At 41.9% G+C, this 20,311-nt stretch overlaps 2 protein-coding genes and 1 long non-coding RNA gene across 3 annotated transcripts; 2 read left to right on the top strand and 1 right to left on the bottom strand.

Moving 5' to 3' along the window:
• Window position 1: 1 nt before the first annotated feature.
• Window positions 2-6,780, bottom strand: LOC143333693 (serine protease 27-like). The gene is made up of 6 exons (XM_076751889.1): window positions 6,619-6,780; window positions 4,969-4,989; window positions 3,743-3,905; window positions 3,001-3,269; window positions 1,533-1,672; window positions 2-1,446 (listed from the first exon to the last, which is right to left on the bottom strand). The coding sequence occupies exons 1-6, from the start codon at window positions 6,671-6,673 to the stop codon at window positions 1,168-1,170; spliced, it is 927 nt and encodes a 308-aa protein (XP_076608004.1). The 5' UTR covers window positions 6,674-6,780; the 3' UTR covers window positions 2-1,167.
• Window positions 6,781-8,448: 1,668 nt separating this feature from the next.
• On the top strand, window positions 8,449-12,547 carry LOC143334576 (uncharacterized). The gene is made up of 3 exons (XR_013078341.1): window positions 8,449-8,502; window positions 9,392-9,419; window positions 11,625-12,547. It is a non-coding gene; the product is annotated as an uncharacterized LOC143334576 (long non-coding RNA).
• A 3,653-nt stretch (window positions 12,548-16,200) lies between these two features.
• On the top strand, window positions 16,201-19,434 carry LOC143334527 (heat shock 70 kDa protein 1). The gene is made up of 2 exons (XM_076753351.1): window positions 16,201-16,355; window positions 17,317-19,434. Exon 2 carries the CDS (start codon window positions 17,334-17,336, stop codon window positions 19,251-19,253), a length of 1,920 nt encoding a protein of 639 aa, XP_076609466.1. The 5' UTR covers window positions 16,201-16,355; window positions 17,317-17,333; the 3' UTR covers window positions 19,254-19,434.
• Window positions 19,435-20,311: the final 877 nt, after the last annotated feature.

Below are 20,311 nucleotides of genomic sequence, written 5' to 3'. Positions count from 1 at the left end.
GTTAAGAAAAATCATTTATTTAACATGACAAAATCAAAAGCCCAAACATTCAGATTGTATTTGTGATGTCAAAAAGGATTTTCTCACAGTGAGACACCAAACAAACAGAACATCTGTACACCGTGACCTCAGTGCAGAGCTGCAGAGTGACGCCGCTCATTTGGTTTTCAGGTTTCTGATATTTGACTCCTTCAATCATGTAAATGTTCAGAATTGTAAATGTAATTTGTGCTTCATGTGTGCCATGTTTGACACCTAAATCACAGTTCAGCATTCAGTATTCATGGTTACAGTGATTAACAGATTAAAGAGGTAATTAAATCCATCTAAACACACTCAGTAGGTCCCACTGCTGCTGCAGCCATCACAGGTTAAGATAGATCGATAGATACTTTATTCATCCCCAAAGGAAATTCACGAACACTCATGAACTTCACCATCAGTGCAAATGTTTAATATCTGTAAATAAAGATAAGTTAAATCTGCAGATTCTTTCGGGTAAAAACAGCAGAAAGTGTGAAGATTTGAACAAAGACTCCAAGTTCTATCTAATCTGTTCATTTCCTGAACATTTTAAAGGTGAGCAGAAGTACAACCATCGTTCAATGGAAACTGGAAAAGTTAAAGGAGGAAACAAATGAAGTTCATTCATCACTTAAATACAGAAGAAGGAGATAGAGTCACTAACTGGTAAATTTAACATTTGAATCTAATTTGAAGTTAAACGCATTATTTAAAGTCAGTCTGCTTTTTTAAAGGGGTCAGTTCATTAAAGGTGTGCTGTGCAGGATTTTCCCATAAAACAACAGAAACGATCTCTCTCGGTCATGAATTATGAGCCACAGGGAGTCGCTGCCCTCTGCCTGTACTGTACTAAAGTTTATTCTGATAAAAGCAGGAGGTTTTTCTGGATAGAGTTTCTCTCTTTTCTGTCTTTTTAAATACAAAATCGAGAGAATAATTTAAAAAAGTAACTTTCTGGATATTAGTTTCTCTCTCGTGGACTCTTTCTGTAAAACTCCTGAAACACAAGGAGCTGCAGTGGAAACAGTGGGAAGGTGTCGCTGCATGTCAGAGCCGGCTGCGTGTTTTTACCATAAATGAATCTAAATATGACACCGTGAGACGGTGAATGGACTCTACGGTGGTTCACCGTCACTGAGCGTCCTATGAGAGGACGAAGAGGGAGAAGACAACCTGAAGGACGGACAGCAGCAGAGGAAGTGAGAGGGAGAACAGGTGAGTGTTTCCAGAGGCTGAACCACGGAAGACGATGAAGCCCGGCGTGTCGGTGGGGATGTGGCCGGTGATCCAGGACTGATAGACGGACACTCGGGCGTAGACTCCGGGGAAATTTGCCTCAGCGCAGCCTCTCCCGAAACTCACCACTCCACACTGGACCCACTTCGTGTCGTTTTTACTGACCAGCGGGCCGCCCGAGTCCCCCTGCACAGGTCACACAGGTCGTCACGTCACCAGCAAACAGCGGTCCAAAGTAACTAAGTACATTTACTGAACGCTTGAAATTTTACCTGGCAGGAGTCCTTTCCTCCCTCATCCAGCCCGGCACACACCATGTTGTTCGTGATCGTCCCGTACGCAGCGTCACACTGACTGTTGGACACGATGGGGACGCTCACCTCCTGCAGCCTCTGTGGGAAAGGAAGGGGCACTGGACACAGGACAGACGTTCAGACAGAGTCTCACCTTCAGCAGTGTGAGCATCACTGAGCTCCATTAAAAACACACCAGTGAGCCTCACTGTCGCCCTGGCTGACGTGTTCCTGCACCAATCGTGGATTCATCCACCGCTGAAAATAGTCCCCAACAAATGCTCTGTTTCCTCCCGTTTGTTTGATAGAAACTGCAGTGAGCAGCTGTTCAAGGAAATTCCTGAAGCTTTTTAAACATGACACTAAATACCTGTGAGGTATTTTCAAACATTTTATGTGTACAGCAGGAGCCAATGGGTTTGGAGCAGAGAGCCGCAGACAGGAAGTCAGACGAGACTGAGAGACAGTCTGATATGATTTTTGTCTGTTCATGGGTTTTGCTGATACTAAGAGTCACAGCAGGCTGCCATGGTGTACTTTTACTTAAGGAGAGTTTCAAATGCAGGACTTTTACTGTAACAGAGTATTTGTACACTGTGGTATTGCTGCTTTCACTGCAGTAAAAGATCTGAGTACTTCCTTCATGGCTGATTAATGGTTTCTTGAAATGAATTGATGAACTTTAAACCTCTGAGCTCTTATCTGATGAAAAGCAGAATGGCAGGATTGTCGAGGGTGATTCGTGGCTTCGGACCACGCCTTTAACCTTGTGACACCAGAGCCTCAGTGGGAGTGCCTGTGTTTGCAGAGAGTCCTGTCATCTTTTCCACTGGCGGTGTGAGCGGAGCCTCAGTCGGACATGAAACTCCTGCTTGAATCATCATCTGTGTAAGAAAGCATCCATCCCTCCCTTTGGTTCCTCTCCGCCCCTCTGAAGATCTGCAGCCTGTTCTGATGTCCCCAGAAAACCTCCAAAGGGAGACACCCAGCAGGATCCTGATCAGACTTCAGCTCCTCAGGCTGTGATTTCATTTTTTTAGTCACTCCCTGAAGCTCAGGACCACAGATAAGGGCTGGAATGTAGACCGACCGGTAGATCGAACGGCCTTCTGGTTCAGCTTTACCTCATCGAGATCTGAGTCCCACCACTGCCAGCAACGGCTTAATACACCGGAAACTACTGAAATTCATGAGCACTAAGACCCATTATAATAAGTAAAAGTGTTGATACCACAGTGTAGAAAATACTCCATTACATGTAAAGTTTGATCAAAATCCACTCAGAGGACTCTTTACGCAGAACGATCCACTTCAGAAGAACATCCACGAGCATCTGATCTGAGCGTTTCTTCTGTCATTGCTTTGCTGTTCGTGGTTTCATCCTGTTGCTCATTTCCTCGGCAGTAACGCAATAAAGAAAATTAAAAACGTAGAAATAAATTCTCACCATCAGTTCGGATGGTTCCCCATCCGGTGACCCAGCAGTTCAGCCCGGCCTCGAAGACGCTGCCTTCCGCCGCCAGACACACAGGCTTGATGTAGTCGGTGAATTCGACGGGCGAGGACAGCTGCAGCAGGGACATGTCGTTGTCGAACGTGTTGCTGTTATAATCTGGATGGTTGATGATCTGGGACACCGTCCGGGACACCTCGTTGGGGTTGCTCAGTTGTTGGGTGTCGCGTCCGAGGTAAACGATGAGGTTGACGGTGCTGGTGCTGAGGACACATTGACATATGTGAGACGGACACATCCAGCTGCTGTTAGTCTGAATGAAGGGCTGAACTGTCTCTCAACAAGTGAAGGAGAAGATTTTCTTTATCTTGAATTTCTCAATCATCTTAAAGTTGTAAATGTTGTTATTCAAACAGAAAAGTCAGAGTTCAGTCTTGAAATCATCATCAGATGTAAAGAATGAACTCTGTGAAACTGTTTTATCACGTGAACCTTTAATGTCTCCTGTATGGTGTCTACGGCAGCATCAGTTTCAGTGTCTTTTATTGTGCTTCTGGTTTTGTTTTCGCGCTGCAGGAAGAATTTCCTCTTGTGGGACCAAACAGATGTGAGCTAACCTGAAACAGCTGTAACGGTGTTTGATTGTTACCGACAGCATGAAGGAAAGATGATGAGCAGCTGTGATGACGTTTTCTGTCTCACTCTCTTTAGACAGGTGAAGAGTCATGTGACTCACCTGGGAAAACAGTGAGCAGCAGACAGGACCCACTGCTTGTTGATCAGGGAGCCTCCACAGAAATGGCTGCCTCTCCTGTGCAGACTGGCCTGCCAGGGCCACGACCCTGCAGGAGCGTCCACACCTCCTACGATTCTGGAGTTGAGCGGAGCGATGCCACAAACTGCAGAGAGACGGTCAGAGTTCACGTCAGCGCTCCAGATTTCTTTCATCATTTGGACGGACATGTTGCCCTGAGGATGAATCCTGATGATCAGGTTTAATGTGTCCAACACTTTGATTTAAACCTGTAAAGCTGATGACAGTCGGCCTCGGCTGGACTTCGTGTTTTGCCCTGATTAGCAAATGTTAACATGCTAACACAAAACCAAGATGGCGACCATGGTCACCATTAGACCTGCGAACATCAACGCACTGGCATTGTCACTGTGAGCATGTTAGCAGGCTGACATTAGCATTTGGCACAGACCACCACCGTCAAATGTTTGACGGATGTCAGCGTGAGACCGTCAGATGTGTCTTACTTTAGCCTGAAGGTTTGAAATGAGCAAGAGAATAATGAGTGTGAGGCGACACCACTTTCAGCTCCGTTTGACGTGTTGTCAAATGCAGCGTTTCACTTTCCTGCTGCTAATGAGCCGTTCAGATGGATATCAATATCATGCCTGTGACTTGAATAAGGAAACAGTCGGAGGATGATTAGCTTAGCTTAGCATTAGGACAGGAAACGTGGGAAAGAGCTGCTGCAGCCTGCTGACCTGCTGTTCAGACGAAGTATGACGTCAAACTGAACGTTTGGCTCCAGCTGCACAGTATGTGGACATGAGAAATGAAAGATGTGTGAGCTTACTGGACACACTCATCTGCCCCAGAATGCACTGCACGTCTTCAGAGAGCAGAGCGGCGATCCTGTGATGCAGTCACATGACTGTCTTATTCGAGTGCACTTCAGTGTGAACAGTCGCACACCTGAAACCACAAACTGATTTTTTTTACATTTGTTTGTGCCCACAACAAACAAGCTACAGCGTGTCAGAGGAGCTAGGCTAGCAGTTAATGCTAAGCTAAAGCTAATCCCACACAGACAGGTGCCTGCAACTTCATACGTCGACTGACTTTAAAGTCTGTTCGACCCCGTTTGAAACCTTTGCTTTTCAGTGTTTTGCATTAACAGAAAAAAAAGGAAAAAATAAGTGAATAAACAAAAGAATGAGAACAAAACTCACCATCTAACTGTGCGTCGCCTCCTGAGGACAAACAGAAAGACACAAAACGTCACTGACAGGAAACCGTCTGTCAATCATCATCATTTTCACTATCAGAAGAGATTTCTGGGAAAACATTCCAGAAGAGAAACTAAACCAACTGGTTCCTCGTGCTTTTATCAGAAACTGTTTGGCAGACGTTAGCGTTCATGACGTGATGTCAACCAAGAAGTTTCCATGAGATAATGACAGACAAGAGGAAGAGATAATCAGACGGCGTGTCAGCGGGTCAACATGATCAGAGATGAAAGTGCATTCAGATCAGTTCCTGCTTTACTCAACGTCTGATCAGTAACCAAGTACATTTACTCAAGATTCTGAAGTCCGTCCATTTAGTGAGACTTCATACTTCATCACATTTATTCAGCAGCTGTTTCAGATTATATATTTTTGATCATTTGCAGCATAACTTTGTTTTTGTGTTTTCTCTTCTGAGACATATGAAGTGAGTGTTTTCCTCCTGAAATCAGGGCAGTTTGTGCACATTTCGGATGTCACTAAAGAGACATTTCCCCATTAAACTTATCACGTGGTTTCATTTAAATTAGCATCTTTTAGTCCAAAAAGGTAAAATGATCCAATATTTTATAAAAACGTCAGAAGTTACCAGTTACTTTTCAGATTAAGAATTTTCATATTTAAGTTGTTTTGCAGCAGAACTTTGTTTTTTCTTCTTTAATCATCTGATTCAGGCTGATCTGGTGACCTTCTGGAGGGGCCTGACCCCTATGTTGGGCCCCTCTGGCCTAGACTAGCTCACAGTATATGAAGTATTTAAATACCTCCACCTGCAGCAGCTCCAACGGTAACATGCTGCTCTGACACTGAAGCTTCAGTAAGAACAAGCTAATAAAGTCACAGAATCAGAGATCAGACACAGGAGACATTTTACTGCACACACAGTACTTTTACTGCATGAAGCTGACAGTACTGCTGTACTTTTACTGCTGATACTTTAACAAGACTTTACTGATAGTACTTACTAATATAAAGTAATAGTATCATATGAGACTGTACTTTTAGTGAAGTATGGTTTTAATACAGGACTTTTGCTTGGAGCTAGCAGCCGGCTAACAAAGTCCGTCGTCGTTGACGTGTTCTGTGTTGTTTGTGGACGTGTCCTGAAGGTGCACTGTTGTTTTAACCCCTTGTTGAAGGAAACCAGCTGAGATGTTGTTCACAAACAGAAAGGACGGACTGACGTCACCTTCCAGCTCTGAGTCAGTTTGACTTTGAGTCAATACGCTCGCAGTCAAACTGGCTGCTCTGGATTTTCATGTTGAGCTGAATATTTCTGAGATGTGATGGCTGACCCTGGAGTATCTGGCAGCTCCTCTCTTTCTTTACCTCACATGGTGACGCTGCAGGTTTCACATTCTTTTCTACAGATTTCTCTGGTCCATTAGAATTCAAACTATCTGAGATTAGACAGTCAGTAAACCCAGTAAATACAAAGACACACACTCAGGAACATAAATTAGTGTAAATGAAGTGTCTCTATTAGCTAATTACACATAATAGAAGCAGCGGTCATTTCTATTCAGATGTCTTTTCATTCTAAATAGAAAACATACAGATTATCTGTTCTCAGACGGTATTTAACAGACTCACCTGTAACAGTCAAGGCCACGAGCACGACGCCACAAACGAGCAGTTTGACCTCCATGGCGTGATTCTTCTACCTGTCCGAAAATCAATGGAGGAGCTGAACTGCCTGCGACAGGAAGGTGTGACAGTCTGCATTAACCTGCCCTCCTGACAGGTGCATTGTGCTGCTCTGCCAAAGCAGCACGTCACATACCGCACACGCCCTCCTTTACAGAAATAGCCAAAGGAAGCTCCCAATGCAGACTGTGGCCCACGGCCTCCCTTTGATGACGGGTTGAAGTGCAGGTGAGGTTACTGAGCAGGTGCCTGGACGTGACGTGACACCTGTGAACCTCGACGGTGATGTAACTGTTTGCTCTCTGGTGCTGCAGTTCACTGCGGTTTGCAGTGAGCAGATTCCTCTGCTGACGAGGGCAAATCCGAATATGCTTCATTTAATTTCAGCAAGTTCAAACAGGTGATGAAACCATAAACCCAGAGTGAAGATGTGCTGCCATCCACGCCGTTTGGTTCTGAAAAACTGAAGGTCTTTAAAAGGAATCTTATTCTTTAGTCAATAAGGCCAAACCTGCTCTGGAAGCAGCTCGTCTTCAGCAGAGACTCCTCAGTCTAACAGGCTGGAAGTTCACGTTCAATTAGCACGTCTGCATCTCAGAACAGAACATCTTCATTGATAATGCACAACAAGATTAGGTTTGCAGCTTTGGGACCATAAAACCGGTAAATAAGGCTCTCTGTATCCCACACTGTAAACCCAAATGTTCAAAGTACTTAAATAAATTAAGTTATGCATACTCAAAGTTTTTAAAAAAGTTCTAATAACTTAATTATGTCAAGTTCATTTAACATGTTGTTCCATTTTGAGTAATTTGAACTAATATGTTTTGATTAAATTGAACTATGGCTATATTAAGTAAGATTAACTTAAAAACATAGTTTACATACAACTTAAGACACTGTAAATCTGAATGCTCAAAATAATTAATTGGTATAAGTCTTGTTAACTTAAAATTTTCTTAAAAGTTCTACTTATAAATGTTGATTGCCAGTAGCATTATCTGTCTTTTCAGTTTATTTAACTTGTAATTTTTGATTAATATGAACTTTTTGCAGATTTGTGTAACCTACTTAAAATAATTAACTCGTAGTTACTTATATAAAAAAGTATCTATTAAACATGAATAAATCAAACCAAGAATCAATTAAGAATAAATCCATTGCATCAGATAGATTTGTACTGTGTAGGTTACACATGCACACCTTCTTCCTATGGAAAGAGTTGAAATGAGAACGAAAATTAAAGAATGGAGAATGCATGGCAGAGACAATGCGAAAAAGAAAGCAAGGGAAGACACTATTTCTCTTTTCACCCCAAAATTAAAAAAGTAATTTATTGTCAAGGAAACCGAAAAGATTCTGTAAAAATGTGCAGATTAAGATTGGGGCACTGTGGATTAAACAATGATTTTTTATATAATTGGGAAACAGTACTGGGCTATGTGAGTGTGGACACCCTGAGACAGTGAAACATATTTTGCTTGAATGTAGTCTATTGTGCTGAGAGACCTTTTTAAAACATTAACAGATTTGGGATTAGTTCCATTTTCTATTATAACGCTATTTGGCTTCCATAACAATCATCAACAGACTGAGACAGCAATTTTACTGTTCCTGTGTGATACAAGACTGTATGGGAGAATATGAGATAAGACTGTGACTCACGGACTAACCTGTGGAGGGCAGTAATACGCCTTGGAGCGTCGAAACTGCCAAGAAACAAAAGAAGAAGAAGACCGCGAGGCGGACTGGCAGAGAACGGCGGGATCAACGGACCAACTAACCGAAGGAGACAACATTAGTAGTCCGCGCTGCGCCATTGGGTTAAATGTAAGTAGTCGACATAAATCTCGTTTGAATGTTTGTTTCAGGCGGTTCAACGTGTTTTTAAACGGACTGAGTCACGTCAGCCATGTAAAATTGGTAACCGTTAGGTTAGCAGCAAGCTAACATGCAAAGTCATCTCGCCAATTAATGTTAGCTGTGTTGCACGGTGAATGTTATGTAGTTGTAAAAACTGGTGATACCAAACATGCAGTGACTGCTCAAAATTAAAACTCTTAATCTGTGTTGATGCGTCAGTGTGTGGAAGCAGGAAGCTAACTCTAGCACCATGTGTTAAATTAGCTGGTTAAATAAAATTGTTTTTTTCTTTGTGTTTACTAAGATTAGAATTTATGAATGCTACCAGCCCAATTTTCTGCAGTTCAAATGAGTGATTTTGGTTCACTGCACAGATAGGTGATATCTTTTTTGCCCTGTGGGCAAATTCAGGTTCAACTGCCAGGCTGTGTGTGTGTGTGTGTGTGGCGGGAGGGGTGCAGCAGCTTCAACTCTTAATCTGTGTTGAAGCTGCGTCAGTGTGTGAAAGCAGAAAGCTAACTGTAGCACCACATGTTGTGTCTAGCTTAAAGTTAAATTATCTGGTTAGATAAAATTGTTTTTTTCTTCTTTGTGGTTAGCACAGATAGGTAATACTTTTTGTTGGCAAATTCAGGTTCAACTGTCAGGCTCTGTGTGTGTGTGTGTGTGTGTGTGTGTGTGTGTGTGTGTGTGTGTGTGTGTAAAATGTTGCAGATTGAATAGTCTAACAGGCTAACACATATAATATTGTTTTAAGCAATGTTGGTGTGTTTTGTTGTACTTTGATAGCTCTGATGGAGGTTTAAACTTCATAACTGGTGCCCTGTAAAATAATATTTTTTGTGTGTTTTTTCAGGTTGCTGCAACGAACATGACTTGGCACTGTAAGTTATGTTCAGCTTTTTTTACCACTAGAACATATCTATTTAAACACTGTAGATTGCAGCACAGCCACTTTTCAAAAATTAGCCCACTCCCATGCCTCCATGATGATTGCATGTGCACATTTCAGACACTTAGTGCACTGAGTACTCACCTGTCAAGATATCATACTCAAAAACAAAACAGCAGTGCAAATGAAAATCAGGAACTTGTGACTTTTAAGTGTCCTTTATGCACATCTGAGCAACCATTTTCAGAGTCTGTACTCCTCAGTCACATAAGATCACACTTAAAAAAGCATGAGACAGTGGTATGCCCATACAGAGGTTGTGACTATAGCACAAATGTATACTCTTCATTTAACTCCCATAAAAGTAGAGTGCACCAAGGTAGTCTTGCATCAGACTTTTCTAGTGACATTGTCTTTGAGCATACTCAGAATCAACATGCTACCAGCTCTAATGTCACTACTGATTCGGATGAAGAGCGTCCAGTTCAGAGCACGCAAATGCAGGATGATGAGCAGTGTGATACTTCGAAACTGAAAAATCAGCTCAAACTTAATGTGGCTTCTTTATTTCTAAAGATGCAGGCTATCCTTCATGTGTCGAACACAGCTACACAAGAAATAGTTGACAACTTGAATCAGATCTTCTCTTTATCTCAGCCCTTGATCACGGATGCCATTAATGATATATTGCAGAGACATGGTCACAACATTACAGATTCCACACTCAATGACATTGTCAGTGCTGTCATGGACTCCAATGTTGTATTTAGTGCTACTTGCAAAGGTGCAGAGTTGTCCTCTTACAAGCAAAGAAAGACATTTATAGAGCACAACTATCCATTGGTAATGCCAGTAGAGTACCATTTAGAAGCACCTGGTCATACCATCATGTATGTACCAATCCTTCAAATGCTTCAGGAGCTGTTTAAAAACACAGATATTCTGAGCAAGATCAGAGAACCAAATGCTGAGCCTGGTTGTTATGTGTCATATCGTGATGGCTCTCATTTCCAGGAGAATGAATTGCTCTCAACAGAAGATCTACACCTAGCACTCCAGCTATATATTGACGATCTGGAAATAGCTAACCCTCTCGGCACATCACGTAAAGTTTACAAACTTTGTGCTGTATACTGGGTCCTAGCAAATGTGCCGTAAGTAGTTTTTTTGGGTACTTGTACTTTTATGAGTAGGTTTTCAATTCTGTACTTTTACTTGTACTTAAGTATTCATTATGCCATGTAATCTACTTAGTTACTTTTAAAATCATAGTTGAGTACAGAGTACAATTTTAATTAATATCCAGAGATTTTAGCTGCGTCGCCAATAAGCTGATTTGACAGCAAACAAGCCGATGAAAACCAGGAGATATGGACAAAAAAACGAAACAAAACAAAGGACATTAATGATTGATTTTTAGTTGATTTTATGTTAAGAATTTAACCAGTTAAAAATGTATTCATGGATATTTAATAAATAGTCGTGGCAACAACTGCACCTCATCTAATTTTGTTTTTTGTCTGCCGGAGACATTTGCTGAGTAAAGAAATAAAGACTTGAAATGAGAAAAAAAAGAGACCCAACCAATCAGAATTAAGGAAAAAACACTTGTTTTATACCTGATCAATTATTAATGATTAATTGATTGTTAGTTGTTGACAATTAGTAAAGTAAAAGACACAAAATGTAGATCTTAGTCTGGAGAGGTGACGTCACATCACCGGTTAAAAGTAACTAATACTCTGAGTACTTTTTTTGATGAATACTTTGTACTTTTACTTGAGTATTTTTCTAACACCAGTAGTTTTACTTGTAATTGAGTAATATTTTAGCAATGTAATAGTACTTGTACATGAGTACAGATTTTCAGTACTTTTTCCACCACTGAAATTAACCTATTCATATTTTCATTTCATTTACTTATGTATAAGGAAAACACACATTAACATTTCTGTAAATGGGCCAGTGTTCAACTGCAAACATTTGGCAAGATGTTTAGAAACCTTAACCCTCTTTCAAAATCCATCCTTTGAGACCCTTAAGGACATTTTGTCCACTCAAAACAACTGCTCTAAAAATGTATGAGATAAATATTTTTTTCAGATTTTTTTTCACAGCTCTTTCAGTCAACCTCTGTTCTTTATATTATATTTTTTCTTTGGTTTTTAATATTTTATTGGCCTTTTCATTTTTTCAGGATGATATGGATGAGCCAGACCTGGGGGATGCGTCAGTGGTCCTCCTTACAACCGTGAGTGACGATGCCACAAGCCCAGTTCACTACCACCCAGAGAAAATCTCCGTCATCCTAGAGGGTGATGTCGTGGTCGACCTCCCCAGGCTTGCTGATGCCTTTCTGGTAATGTTTGGCCTGATTTATGCTCTACATCTCTCCTATCCGAAGGGACTGACCAACACATTTGAGTTCACACAGAAAATCCTGCTTGGTCTGGATAACTCTAAATTGTCACCAAAGCTACAGACTCTCAAAAATGACCTCATGTTACATGTGTAACTATAGATCTGAAAAGGAGTTGTGGGTTCTGAGGGCTCACCCTGTTAGATCATAGTCCACAACAAGAATATGTCATGGTCCATGGTGACTATTGTTCAACTGTTGATGTTCAAGTTGCTGCTCTACAGTATTCAACTGTTTTTTTAGCCAAATGGCACAAAGTTGTTAATGTAATTTACACTTTATTGTTGTTGAACCGATATGCGTTTACACTGACATTTTGTTTTTACAAGGTGTAGTTTGGGGAAAGAATCTGGCCTCAAAGTTTCAGGCTGTTTTACTGATTTAAAGTAATTGCCTACCCAGTGGCAAACAGTGTTACAGAGACTTTATCATCCCCCGAGGATGGGATGTTGGGATATTGTGAATTTTGCTTTTGAATTTGAATGTCTTTTCTAGAACTACACAGTGCGTCCTGAAGTTACTAGATTTAAACCAGATAGCCAAAGGAAGGCTACACACTGTGCCTTATGATTTTGAAAATTGTTTACATTGCTGCACTGCAAGTTTACAACCAGATTGCCCAAATTGTGCCTTTGTAATTGTTTCTTTCAAATATTTATGTTTCATTTTATGCTACAAAGCACAGGTGTGGGTAAATATTTTTTCAAAACTCAAAGGGTAATGTTGTATGAACAGTTTCCTGATTTTGAATGTTTTTCACTACTACTTTTAAGTCAAGAGTACTTGACAACAATGACCTCATGTTACATGTGGATTCTAAGGGCTTACCCTGTTAGAGCAAAGTAGACAACAAGAATATGTCATGGTCTGTGGTGACTATTGTTCAACTGTTGATGTTCAAGTTGCTGCTCTACAGTATTCAACTGGTGTTTAGCATAATGGCACAAAGTTGTTGATGTAATTTACATTTTATTGTTGTTTAACCGATATGCTAAGTGTTGACACTGACATTTTGTTTTTACTGATTTTGAATATTTTCCACCACTACTTTTAAGTTAAGAGTACTTAATATGTTTAAGGCAATCAGTTGCCACAAATATTTTAAGTGTGAGGGTAAATGATTTTGACTTTAAGCAAGTCAATGTTTTTGAGTCATGTGTAATCGCAAGATTGAAAGATAAAGCTAATAAATGTTAAGTTCGTTGAACATGAAATCCTGAGTTTTCATGCTTGAAATTATTAAGTTATCTTTAGTTATTGCAATGAGAAAGATGAATGAATTATTTGAGTACCATGTACTGACAATTTTTGAGTTGGCCTAATCAGTAATTCAATTTATGAGTAAATTAAAAGTATATCTAATATCAACTCCAAATATTTAAGCTCTGATATACTCAAATGTTTGAGTTTATGAACTCAAAAAAAATGTGGCAACTGATTGCCTCACTTTTTTTGAGTTCTGCTAACTTATTCGGGTTTACAGTGCAGTGATCCTCTGTACTCCAGTGATCCTCTGTACTCCAGTGACCCTCTGTATCCCAGTGATCCTCTGTATCCCAGTGATCCTCTGTATCCCAGTGACCCTCTGTATCCCAGTGACCCTCTGTATCCCAGTGACCCTCTGTATCCCAGTGACCCTCTGTATCCCAGTGATCCTCTGAACGCTGGAGACGACCTGCTGAAGTGATTTCCTATGGTCTTCTGTGCTCACAGCTGTGGTGTCAGAGGATCAGGTGAGATATGAATGAGGAAGGACTCTCTGTTGAAACGAAGTTGAGGCAGAAAACCGCAGCAGTGTGTAACTATAACTTCAGTGAAGGACGTCTGAAAATCCTCCTCTTGATTTCTCTGTTGTAGCTAATGTTTTTACATCATTGTCATTAGTGTTCGTATTATGTTTATGGGGTCATTTCCTTTGTTCATCTCAAGGTCCAAAGATTGACGTCGGTGACATAATTAGATGTTTTATAGCTGAGCCTGTGACCTGATAACCTGCTCTTCAGAAAAGCTGGATGTCATGTTGTAAAGCAATAAAACAAAACCTCTGGGGGGGGGGGGGGGGGGGGGGGTTACTTATTTACAGCTAGTTATTTTTTCGTAGTGAATGTGAATGTGACCAGTCAGCAGTGTTGGAAGAAGTACTCAGATCTTTGAAATGAAAATACAAACACAGCACTGTAGAAATACTAAGTGAAAGCCCTGCATTCAAAAAAGGTGAAGGTGGAGCTCATTTCAAACTTCTTCATTGTACTCGTACAGTCCCTGGGCTTAGTAATAAACCAAAGATTATTGTGTGCTTTCCCAAAGCATCCAAATTATGAGGAAGGAGGTCAAACAGGCAGGTCAGGCAGGTAGAACCAGGTCGACCACAGGTAGGAGGTTGATGTGGAAAGGTTGAGCAGGTGAGTAGGTGGGAGGGGCTGTCAGGTGACCAGGAGTTCCTCTAGTTACATCCTGTCTGTTTCTTAATGTTTTCTTTATCTGAATGGAAATCATCCTGAAATCAAGGAAAGATGTGCGAAGGCGAATTCATAAAGGCTTAGAGGAGTCAGCCGCGGTGCTCAGAGGGTCTGAGTCCAGGCTACATGGTCAGATGTCAGCCGGCGTTCTTGATGTGGGTCTGGTCCTCTGGTCCAGGCCCACTTCTTTAAATGTTTTTCTTGTAGGATTTGAAAATCTCGTCCTTTAGTGTCATCTGCTGGGAGCATAAGGAATGACACTGTGAACCCAATTTTCATACTTTAAATATTTAAATGGATTTTATGCTTGCATCAGGCGTTAAATAAATCTGTGTTGATTTATTACCAAACTAAGGCTGGGGAGCACGGGGGCCCCAAAAAAGGGCCAAGAGCTCACTTCTTGCCACATAAGCAGATTTATTCGGCCCTGATTAATCTCCTGCTTATTTCCTTTTTGTTAAATATACCTGACAACCAGTATGGGACAACCAAGGCTAAAGAAATTAGGTGATCTATTTAAAGGCCAGATTTTACTATCCTTTCAGTAGTTACAACGGCAATTTGGCTTATCTAATCAAGGTGACTTCTACAGATATCTACAAATTAGAAATTGCATACTTAAAGACACCACATTAATGACTAACACCTCTTCGTGTGTGGAAAAGGCCCTGTCTCTACAGATTAGTAAGAAATGCATTACTGTTTTTCATAAAGCCCTGAACTCCAATTCTCCTCTTAACTCTCAAACCACCAAGCAAGCTTGGGAGAAAGATTTAGGCATTGCTATAGATGATGCAGACTGGCAGGAAGTCTGGTCTCAGGCTATGAACATTTCTGTGTGTAACCGCACCAAGTCCACACAGTGTAGAACTGTACATTGTACGCATATAACATCTGTTGTCAACAACAAAATGGATGCTAATACTTCCCCGCTTTGCTGGAAATGTAATTCTGAGACCGGTAATGTTCACTGCCTCTGGTCATGTGCGAAGTTACAAAGGTATTGATGTAGTATTGTGAATGAACTGTCTGCTATCTTTGGTGTCTCAATACGGATGGACCCTATGTGCCTTATACTTGGTCTCCCGGACGGTCAGATTACTGACAGCAATCACAGGGGACTCTTCAATATACTGACTTTGCTGCTAGAAAGTACATTCTGTTCTTGTGGATCAAGAATGCTGGCCCAACAAAAAAATCATGGCACAACATTATTATGGACTGTATTCCTAGTAAATACATCACATGCATGCTTCACTCCAAAATAGATGTTTTCTATAAGGTCTGGGACCCTTACTTGCAGCATATTGGGCCCATGCTGCCATCTTCCTTGTCTCCAGATCAGCTTAGCCTGTCCCTGTGACTGTTATAAGTGCTCACTATCTAATAAGCTCCTTGTGGCCTTTCTATGTTGTCATCTGGATACTGCCTTGTTCTGTTGTGGGCGACTGAAAGGGAGAAGGCAGAATGGTAAATATGCCCACTGTTATTTATTTTTATTTTATATTTTATATACCTACATGCCCACATTCTGCCTTTTTTTTGTCGTGTCTGAGCAGTTCTGTATGTTGTGCATTTTGTGAAAAAAAGATATATATCTATATACACATTTGCGAATTAGAAGTAATAATTAACGTGTTCTCGAAATGTCGGCATTGAAGTAATGTGTCTTTTCTGTCCAGTCTGTCTCTGCTTGCTCGCTGAGATTCGCTGTAGTTAGACTAGGATTTTAAATTCATTGTGTTTTATTGTTTTTAAGCGCGCAGACACATCGAGCGCCTTCTCAGTCATACCAGAACTTTATAGAAGCTTCTGAGAACGCGCTTCCGTTTACGTCATCACGCCGAGTACTCGCGCTGAGCTCTGTGATTGGACGACGTACTCAGGCAACATCGAGAAACAACCAGAAGACAGCGAAGAAAGTATAAAATAATGGTGGAGGGTAAAGTCAGCATTACTGAGACTACAATACAACTGACCAGAGGAACGACATAACAGCGGAGAGGCTTCATCTTCTTCTTCTTCTCTCTACTCTCATCTTATAACGATTGTAAGTACGCTTCTTCGGTTAAATTTAAGTAGTTACTTTGACTCAACGGCTGTTTAATACATTGAGTTTTGCTTTAAACTGACATGTCCTTAAATTTATGTGCGAATGAAAGAAACATCCGTCCTTGGATTAATCATCGCTGTGGGCATGAAAGAATGTCTCTCCAAACTCCTTTAGAAAAACTGTCCATTTTAGATGCGTTGGACGTAGACATTAATGTACAGTGTTGTAGTTTTCTAGAGTTTAAATTAAAGACACTGGTTTTAAAGAGCAGCTCTGTAATAAAATATCCGTTGTTTTTACATAACGTTCAAATGTGCAAATTATGTGAAAACACGTTTTAATATCTGAGCTACAGCTACAACGTGTTGACGACACACTGCACCAGACTCCATCTGAATAACTGTCAATTTTAGGCTGCAGTGGTCGTCAGTCCTGGCAAAGTAATTTTAAATAGTTCAAGTAATTATGCAAAATCATTAACATCTTCTTCAAATTTCGGCATTCAATTGTCCCAGATGTTTAACAATGAGACAGAGACAAATAGACACAGCTGATGACACGTGCATTGCTAATACAGTTTTAGATTTCACCAGATCATAAAATAACACTGTTCACGTGCCTGAGAAAAAAAGATTTTACACTTAGCTTTAAATGAAGTTACAGTTTTTAAAGATTGCAGCTCATCATGCAAAGCGTTCCAGAGGGCAGGTCCACAGTAACTAAAAGCCCGTTTAGCGGAAACATAGTGGGGATCCAAACCATGCAGTGCCCCATAAACGTACAGGAGAATTTTAAAGTGAATGCTTAAATGTGAAGCCAATGATGTCATTTATGTATTAAAGTAAGGTGATTATGTTTTCTTACACTGACTCCACAGTAATTCTTGTGCAAGCAGTAATAGTTGTTGGAGGTATTTACGCATCTGTTTTACTTTATAATTTTGTTTCTGCATCTTTAGGACACAAAGCAACCAAAATGTCTGCAGCTAAAGGTGTAGCGATCGGCATCGACCTGGGCACCACCTACTCCTGTGTGGGTGTTTTCCAGCATGGAAAAGTCGAAATCATCGCCAACGACCAGGGCAACAGGACAACCCCCAGCTACGTGGCGTTCACCGACACAGAGAGGCTGATTGGGGATGCGGCCAAGAACCAGGTGGCTTTGAACCCCAGCAACACGGTGTTTGATGCCAAGAGGCTGATTGGAAGAAAGTTGGATGATCCAACGGTGCAGGCTGACATGAAGCACTGGCCCTTCAAGGTGGTTGGAGATGGAGGGAAGCCCAAAATCCAGGTGGAATACAAAGGGGAGGACAAAACCTTCTACCCCGAGGAGATTTCCTCCATGGTCCTGGTGAAGATGAAGGAGATCGCTGAGGCCTACCTGGGCCAGACAGTGTCCAACGCAGTCGTCACGGTCCCGGCTTACTTCAACGACTCTCAGCGACAGGCGACAAAAGATGCAGGCGTCATCGCAGGACTAAACGTCATGAGGATCATCAATGAGCCGACGGCAGCCGCCATCGCTTATGGTCTGGACAAAGGCAAGTCGGGAGAACGCAATGTCCTGATCTTTGACCTGGGCGGAGGCACCTTCGATGTGTCGGTCCTCAGCATTGAAGACGGTATCTTTGAGGTCAAAGCCACAGCCGGAGACACTCACCTGGGCGGAGAAGACTTTGACAACCGCATGGTCAACCACTTTGTGGAGGAATTCAAGAGGAAACACAAGAAGGACATCAGCCAGAACAAGAGAGCCTTGAGGAGGCTGCGCACAGCTTGCGAGAGGGCCAAGAGAACCCTGTCGTCCAGCTCCCAGGCCAGCATCGAGATTGACTCTCTGTTTGAGGGCATCGACTTCTACACCTCCGTCACCAGGGCCCGCTTTGAGGAGCTGTGCTCCGACCTGTTCAGGGGAACGCTGGAGCCTGTGGAGAAAGCCCTGAAGGACGCCAAAATGGACAAAGCACAGATCCACGACATTGTCCTGGTGGGTGGCTCCACACGCATCCCCAAAATCCAGAAACTCCTTCAGGATTTCTTCAACGGCAGGGAGCTGAACAAGAGCATCAACCCAGATGAGGCGGTGGCTTATGGCGCCGCCGTCCAGGCCGCCATTCTGGCAGGTGATACCTCTGGCAATGTTCAGGATCTGCTGCTGCTGGATGTGGCGCCGCTGTCACTGGGCATCGAGACAGCCGGCGGAGTCATGACATCTCTGATTAAACGCAACACCACCATCCCCACTAAACAAACCCAGACCTTCAGCACCTACTCTGACAACCAGCCGGGGGTCCTCATCCAGGTGTACGAAGGGGAGCGAGCCATGACCAAGGACAACAACCTGCTGGGCAAGTTTGAGCTGACAGGAATCCCACCTGCTCCACGAGGGGTCCCGCAGATCGAGGTCACCTTCGACGTGGACGCCAACGGCATTTTGAACGTGTCTGCAGTGGACAAAAGCACCGGCAAAGAGAACAAGATCACCATCACCAACGATAAGGGCCGTCTGAGCAAAGAAGAGATCGAGAGGATGGTGCAGGACGCCGACAGATACAAAGCTGAGGACGATCTTCAGAGGGACATAATCGCCGCCAAGAACTTGCTGGAGTCCTACGCCTTCAGTGTGAAGAGTAGTGTGCAGGATGAGAACCTGAAAGGCAAGATTAGTGAGGAGGACAAGAAGAAGGTGATTGAGAAGTGTGATGAGACCATCAGCTGGCTGGAGAACAACCAGCTGGCTGATAAAGAGGAGTACCAACACCAGCAGAAAGAGCTGGAGAAAGTGTGTAACCCCATCATCAGCAAGGTGTATCAGGGAGGAATGCCTGCTGGTAGCTGTAGAGAGCAGGCACGAGCCAGCTCCCAGGGGCCCACCATTGAGGAGGTGGACTAAAGCGGTCTTCAATAAGGACTGTCTGACTGTTTAATATGGAACGCTATGCCTCCTTTCTGTTGGTCTTTCTCCTTGTATATTTAGAATGTGTAAACTCAACAATGAATTTGAGAATTGGTTTGTCCATATGGTTTTATATTGCTGCAGTGCCGGACCTTGCAATAAAGATGATTGTTAAATTAAGTTTTATGTGTCTTTTGGTTCCATCTTGCATTTATGCATCATTGTTAGTTGCGTTGGCAATGCATTTGAAAATATTAAGTCATCAGAATTGACCGGGAAATTCAACCAGAGATTATAGAACAAACAGTACAGGCACGCTAACATGAAGAGAAAGACGAGTACTTCAAAGTTATCTCCTGCATCTACAACCTTTATCATATTCTAAAATGATGTGAGGTGTTTTTTAAACATGACCAGGTGTAATTCAAGCATTTCTTGCTTTTCCGCATCATAAAATATGATGCAGATTGTGACCATGAGGGGTAAATTATGAACATAATGACTTAATGTGGATGAAAGTTTGAGCGTCAAAAATAAAGCAGTGCAGTACGTGGAGATGCCACTAGATGTCAGTGTAGATGTAATTTGACTCACTGTCATTTAACCTCAGTGATGTAAAAATTCGTCTATTTCATGGGAGAACGTACACGGTGCTGTCACCAACTAACATTTTATTTTTGTCCTCTTAATTTGTGCCTTAAAATCAGATCGCTGAATTTACATTGACAATAACCATCACCGGATGTTCAGGAATAAATGCCCAGGGGTAAACACAGATGGACTAGACTGAAACTGGTCTCAGTTCAGGATTAAGGATGACATTATCCAGGTTACATGTGTGTTCAGTAATATGTCACTCTGACAAGCTTCACTGTGGACATTTGGTTCCAGAGATGCTCTGAAACACTTTGTTTTAAAATGGCTCATTTCGGCCTATTTTGTATCAAAACAAAGAAAACACAATCAAGAGTCTCGACCAGTAGAGCTGCTTTCTTCTACGGCGATATCTTTTCCCGTGAGTTAATTTTCTAACAGAAAGCACCTTTTGGCTGTGC

Source organism: Chaetodon auriga, chromosome 16 (assembly GCF_051107435.1).
Source record: "Chaetodon auriga isolate fChaAug3 chromosome 16, fChaAug3.hap1, whole genome shotgun sequence".
NCBI classification, from domain to species: Eukaryota; Metazoa; Chordata; class Actinopteri; order Chaetodontiformes; family Chaetodontidae; genus Chaetodon; species Chaetodon auriga.
Note: the sequence above shows the minus strand (reverse complement) of the source record. Positions and strands in the feature narration are given on the sequence as shown.

Excerpts from the sequence above, each read along its gene's own strand:
- LOC143333693 (XM_076751889.1), bottom strand. The coding sequence starts at position 6,673 with ATGGAGGTCAAACTGCTCGTTTGTGGCGTCGTGCTCGTGGCCTTGACT. Across the intron at positions 4,990-6,618 it reads CGTGGCCTTGACTGTTACAG|GAGGCGACGCACAGTTAGAT; the intron begins GTGAGTCTGTTA and ends GTTTGTCCTCAG. Across the intron at positions 3,906-4,968 it reads AGGCGACGCACAGTTAGATG|TTTGTGGCATCGCTCCGCTC; the intron begins GTGAGTTTTGTT and ends GTCTCTCTGCAG.
- LOC143334527 (XM_076753351.1), top strand. The coding sequence starts at position 17,334 with ATGTCTGCAGCTAAAGGTGTAGCGATCGGCATCGACCTGGGCACCACC.